This window comes from Glycine soja, chromosome 6 (genome assembly GCF_004193775.1).
Source record: "Glycine soja cultivar W05 chromosome 6, ASM419377v2, whole genome shotgun sequence".
Classification (NCBI taxonomy): domain Eukaryota; kingdom Viridiplantae; phylum Streptophyta; class Magnoliopsida; order Fabales; family Fabaceae; genus Glycine; species Glycine soja.
The window spans coordinates 29,300,941-29,307,163 of record NC_041007.1 but is presented as its reverse complement, the minus strand read 5'-3'; the positions used below and the strand labels follow the sequence as shown (position 1 = coordinate 29,307,163).

Sequence of the window (6,223 nt, the reverse complement as noted above, 5' to 3'; positions counted from 1 at the left end):
AACTATTCTTTATATGATACGAAATTAAGTATTATTAATATTTTTTAAATAAAAAACTTAAATATATATCATATAAAAATTATATTAGATGGGATCATAAAAATTATCATATTTATTTATATGGTCAAAGAGTACTTAATAATTTTTCAAAAATAATTAAAATGGAGAGAGGCCATATTTGGAGGCTTGTAATTTCTTGGAAGCTTTAAAAGGAAAGGAACAGCAACGTAGCCTGTTGGAGAAGGTTTGAAAGCCATGGTGTTTGAAAAATAGACGAAGCTTAGCTTTAAGGCAATGGGGACCCTGCAACCAACAACAACACCCTTATGTGGACACATTAGGTGAGGTTCAACAGCTAGCACCAATCTTCCTTCATAAAACACAAACCTTTGATCACACAATCTCACCTTAATTTGTGTTGTTGTTGTGCCATTCCCATATTGTCCCATTCACTAAGACATGGAAGCCAGCGCTGGACTGGTCGCTGGGTCACATAACCGCAATGAGCTAGTTGTCATTCATGGCCATGAAGAGGTAATCTTTTTGTTTAGTTTTGTGTTTGTTTTCATGGAACAGTTAGTAATTAGACTAATATTTGTATTATGGTACGTGCAGCCGAAGGCTTTGAAGAACTTGGATGGGCAAGTGTGTGAGATTTGTGGTGATGGCGTGGGACTCACGGTGGATGGAGACTTGTTTGTGGCTTGCAATGAGTGTGGTTTTCCAGTGTGCAGGCCTTGCTATGAGTATGAAAGGAGAGAAGGAAGCCACCTTTGCCCACAGTGCAAAACCAGATACAAGCGTCTCAAAGGTATTTCATTGCATTTGCATATATGATATATGCCTTTATCTTTTTCAACCCATTAATCAATCATCTGCTTAAATACATTTTTTATTACTGAAATTTAACAGTTCTTTTCGTTTTACTATTCAAATGGTTATGTAAAATATGTTAAATGACAAAAAAAAAAAAACAAACACAATATGAAAGGACTAAAACTAAAATAAAATTATAGGAACGAAAATTAAAAAAAAACTTAAATTATAAGGATAAAAAAATGTATTTAAACCTTAATTATTTTACAGATTTCTTTTTCTAAAGTGAATAATTAAGTCATTTCAATTATTCATAAGATAATTATTATTATGTTGTGATTGTGGTAATTAATTAAGGGAGCCCCCGAGTGGAGGGAGATGATGATGAAGAGGATGTGGATGATATTGAGCATGAATTCAATATTGATGAGCAAAAGAACAAGCATGGCCAGGTTGCAGAAGCCATGCTTCATGGGAGGATGAGCTATGGAAGAGGTCCTGAAGATGATGACAATTCCCAGTTCCCAACACCTGTCATTGCTGGTGGTCGTTCTAGGCCTGTAAGATTTTGCACCTTATATACTAACATGTTCTCATGCATGTTCAATAACAACTAAAAAACTCTTCATGCATGCATGCATTGCAGGTAAGTGGGGAGTTCCCAATATCATCTAATGCTTATGGGGATCAGATGTTATCCTCTTCACTGCATAAAAGAGTGCATCCATATCCAGTGTCTGAACCTGGTAAGCCTCTTTAATTAGTAGTACACATGAATATGTACAATTACAACCTTCTAACATGAGGCATGCATGCTCTGATGATTGATGCAGGAAGTGCAAGATGGGACGAAAAAAAAGAAGATGGATGGAAAGATAGAATGGATGACTGGAAATTGCAGCAAGGCAATTTGGGGCCTGAACCGGATGAAGATCCAGATGCAGCCATGTATATGTTTCCATGCAGCACTGCATTTTAGGAGTTGATGATAGAAATAATTAAAAAGATCTGAATGTGGATGTCAATTATTGCAGGTTAGATGAAGCAAGGCAACCACTGTCAAGGAAAGTGCCAATAGCATCCAGCAAAATCAATCCATATAGAATGGTGATTGTGGCACGTCTGGTTATTCTTGCTTTCTTCCTCAGATACAGACTCATGAACCCAGTACATGATGCCCTGGGGCTATGGCTAACCTCTATCATATGTGAAATCTGGTTTGCTTTTTCATGGATTCTGGATCAGTTTCCCAAATGGTTTCCCATTGATAGAGAGACCTACCTTGACCGTCTTTCCATCAGGTAAGCAAAACTCTCTCTGCCTGTCTTGAAGGTTATTTTAGAATGACTTAAATAACTTTTAGGTCTATGATATATATTCAATTTTAGTTTTGAGTCTATGATATATTAAAAGTTTTGTTTTGTTTTTGAATTTCTGTCGTTAATTAAGTGGTGACATGATACTATCCCAATGACTAATAAATATATTGTAAGAGTCGTTGAGATGGTACTAAGTCATCACTTAATTTGATGACATGAGTTTAAAATAAAATTTTAATATATTAGGAACTCAGAACAACATGGAAAATTTATGAGGGACTTAACAAAAATTGAATACATATCAGAAATCTCAAACACATTTAAACTTTTTAGAATTTATATATACAGTACAGACAAGGTCATTTTGTTGAAATCTCAAATTGTGATCAGGTATGAGCGTGAAGGTGAACCAAACATGCTTGCTCCTGTAGATGTTTTTGTTAGTACCGTGGATCCCATGAAGGAACCTCCTCTGGTTACAGCAAACACTGTTCTTTCAATCTTGGCCATGGATTACCCGGTTGATAAAATATCATGCTACATTTCTGATGATGGAGCCTCAATGTGTACATTTGAGTCCTTATCAGAAACTGCAGAGTTTGCTAGAAAGTGGGTACCGTTTTGTAAGAAATTTTCCATAGAACCTCGGGCACCTGAGATGTACTTCAGCGAGAAGATTGACTACCTAAAGGACAAAGTGCAACCCACCTTTGTTAAGGAGCGTCGAGCTATGAAGGTTAGTATACTTAGAATAGATGTGATTCTTTTAAGAATGTGAACTTTTGATTGATATCAGTTTTGAAAGAAAGATTGATCCATTTATTTACTGAGAAAATTGGGTGCATGACAGAGGGAATACGAAGAGTTTAAGGTTAGGATCAATGCACTTGTTGCTAAGGCCCAGAAAGTTCCTCAGGGAGGATGGATCATGCAGGATGGGACACCATGGCCAGGGAATAACACTAAGGATCATCCTGGTATGATTCAAGTGTTTCTTGGTAGCAGTGGAGGTCTTGATACTGAAGGAAACCAACTTCCTCGCCTTGTTTATGTTTCCAGAGAGAAAAGGCCTGGTTTTCAACACCACAAGAAAGCTGGTGCCATGAATGCTCTGGTATAGTTTTTTAGCACCTTTTAGTTACTTTATTACTTGCATGCATCATCATGTTCATTCGCCTCTGCGAGAGGGCAACCAGGTTGCGGACAAGCTTGCTGACTTTGGTTTATCTTTAGATGGCCACTGCTTGGTATTTGACTTTGTTCCGTCTTTTTTATCAAACGCTGTTTTAGTGGATGTATCTTCAACCGTGTTCCCTCGCAGTTTTTAATTGTGTTTTTGGGGCTTAAACCCTTATATTTCACAAAAAAAAAAAAAAACATGTTCATTTGCCTGATGGCCCTACTAATAAGTTCTGTAATTTATAGGTTCGGGTATCTGCTGTTCTCACAAATGCTCCTTTCATGTTGAACTTGGATTGTGATCACTATGTCAATAACAGCAAGGCTGCCCGAGAGGCCATGTGCTTCTTGATGGACCCACAAACTGGGAAGAAGGTCTGCTATGTCCAGTTTCCTCAAAGATTTGATGGTATTGATACACATGATCGTTATGCCAACAGGAACACAGTTTTCTTTGATGTAAGAAACTCACAACAAACGGGATTTTTCATTTTTCCCCCCCTTGCAATCGATTGATTTTCTTTTTAACATTTTTTGTCTTTTTGCAGATTAACATGAAGGGTCTAGATGGTATTCAAGGTCCTGTATATGTGGGGACTGGATGTGTTTTCAGGAGGCAAGCTTTGTATGGCTATAATCCTCCCAAGGGTCCAAAGCGTCCAAAAATGGTAAGCTGTGATTGTTGCCCGTGTTTTGGAAGCCGCAAGAAGTATAAGGAGAAGAATGATGCAAATGGAGAGGCTGCAAGCCTAAAAGGTTTTTGTTTTGATTCAAATCATTAATTAGTCTTTCTTGTTTTCCCTTTTACCTGCTCTAAACCTTGTGTGACTTGTCTAATAGGGATGGATGATGACAAAGAGGTGTTGATGTCCCAAATGAATTTTGAGAAGAAATTTGGACAATCCTCTATTTTTGTGACTTCTACCTTGATGGAAGAGGGTGGTGTGCCTCCTTCTTCAAGTCCAGCTGCCCTGCTTAAAGAAGCCATTCATGTGATTAGCTGTGGATATGAAGATAAAACTGAATGGGGACTTGAGGTACACTAACAACATGCATTTTACGACTCCTTGATGTGTTATATCTAATTAGGACAATTAGCTCATCAAATTCTTGCTTTTTTTTTCTTTTGAAATGTGCAGCTTGGTTGGATCTATGGATCTATCACAGAAGATATTCTAACAGGTTTTAAGATGCATTGCCGTGGGTGGAGGTCCATTTATTGTATGCCAAAGAGAGCTGCATTCAAGGGTACTGCTCCTATCAACTTGTCAGATCGTCTCAACCAGGTTCTTCGTTGGGCACTTGGTTCCATTGAGATTTTCTTTAGTCACCATTGCCCTCTATGGTATGGCTTCAAGGAAAAGAAGCTAAAGTGGCTTGAGAGATTTGCCTATGCAAACACAACTGTCTATCCATTCACCTCCATTCCTCTAGTTGCCTACTGTATTCTTCCAGCAGTTTGTTTACTCACTGACAAATTCATCATGCCACCGGTAACAATCTTGTTCTTCTGTCCCTTCCTGTTGTTATCAACTGAGTTACACATGACATGCTTATAAAATTATAATCCTTTTTCTTTATTGATGATGACGATCCAGATTAGCACCTTTGCTGGTTTGTACTTTGTTGCTCTCTTCTCCTCAATCATTGCAACTGGTATTCTTGAGTTGAAATGGAGTGGAGTGAGCATTGAGGAATGGTGGAGAAATGAGCAGTTTTGGGTCATTGGTGGTGTATCAGCTCACCTCTTTGCTGTTATACAAGGTCTGCTAAAGGTTCTGGCTGGAATTGACACCAATTTCACTGTTACATCAAAGGCAACAGATGATGAAGAGTTTGGAGAATTGTACACCTTTAAGTGGACTACACTCTTGATTCCTCCAACCACTATTTTGATCATTAACATTGTTGGTGTTGTTGCTGGAATCTCAGATGCCATAAACAATGGGTACCAATCCTGGGGACCACTCTTTGGAAAGCTCTTCTTTTCCTTCTGGGTGATTGTCCATCTCTATCCATTCCTTAAAGGTTTGATGGGTCGCCAAAATCGCACACCCACCATTGTTGTGATTTGGTCAGTGCTATTGGCCTCTATTTTCTCCTTACTTTGGGTAAGAATTGATCCATTTGTCCTCAAGACTAAGGGACCTGATACCAAGCTATGTGGAATCAACTGCTAAAAAAGACTGCTTTCCCTATAGTATTATTCTTTAAAAGATGTATGTAGGGTACATACATTCTTGGTTTCACAAACCAACAAAGTGGCAATGCACAAGGATCAATAAGGAAAGAGTGAAAATTTTGTGTATCATAAATGAGTGTTATCATTTTTGTAAATGTTCTCAAGGACATCTGTTTTGGTTGGAACTGCCCAAAAATTGCAGTTTTATCTATTCACTGGAATCATGTTCAAGATGTCAAATTCAAAAGCATATATAAAAACAACAAAGGATACTGTAAACGAGAATGAAAGGCTAAAAGAACAAGTAAAGAAGATGCGTTATACTTTTTGATTATAATTTCCTACAACAAACAATCTTCTGAAACCCCAGCATAATAAATTCTAAACTGAAATGAAGAGAAAAAGTGCCAAGCATTGTGGTTAGTTGCATTATCTCCATTGAACAGCCAAAAAAAAGTAACGTACGTATTTCAAGAAGCTATATACATGAGTTCATGTTCTTAAGAATGTCAATTTAAGAATTTGCATTTAGCATCAAATCTAGCAATGTTCCCTTTGGTGGATTTTTCCGCGCGCGCTTGCTCACCATACATAACAAGGAACTAAATAATTAGTTGTACTGGTGCTTATTTCCCAACAATCAATCAATAAACTAGATGTAAAATTTAAACTGGGCCTTTACTATCAATCAATCAGTTTAAAATAAACTAGATTAGATATAAAATCA

The 6,223-nt window shown here is 37.4% G+C and overlaps 1 protein-coding gene across 1 annotated transcript; it reads left to right on the top strand.

The window, feature by feature from the left end:
* The first annotated feature begins 243 nt into the window (after positions 1–243).
* LOC114416768 (cellulose synthase A catalytic subunit 7 [UDP-forming]) lies at positions 244–5,775 on the top strand. Its single transcript, XM_028381771.1, has 13 exons — positions 244–534; positions 616–811; positions 1,174–1,376; positions 1,463–1,562; positions 1,650–1,764; positions 1,851–2,117; positions 2,526–2,871; positions 2,986–3,249; positions 3,561–3,773; positions 3,863–4,070; positions 4,155–4,351; positions 4,454–4,807; positions 4,913–5,775. The coding sequence occupies exons 1-13, from the start codon at positions 460–462 to the stop codon at positions 5,492–5,494; spliced, it is 3,120 nt and encodes a 1,039-aa protein (XP_028237572.1). The 5' UTR covers positions 244–459; the 3' UTR covers positions 5,495–5,775.
* Positions 5,776–6,223: the final 448 nt, after the last annotated feature.

What these genes read in the sequence shown, in the direction of transcription:
- LOC114416768 (XM_028381771.1), top strand. Translation starts at nt 460, where the DNA reads ATGGAAGCCAGCGCTGGACTGGTCGCTGGGTCACATAACCGCAATGAG. An exon ending in GGAACACAGTTTTCTTTGAT is followed by an intron (nt 3,774 to 3,862) that starts GTAAGAAACTCA and finishes GTCTTTTTGCAG; the next exon opens with ATTAACATGAAGGGTCTAGA. An exon ending in AGAGGCTGCAAGCCTAAAAG is followed by an intron (nt 4,071 to 4,154) that starts GTTTTTGTTTTG and finishes CTTGTCTAATAG; the next exon opens with GGATGGATGATGACAAAGAG.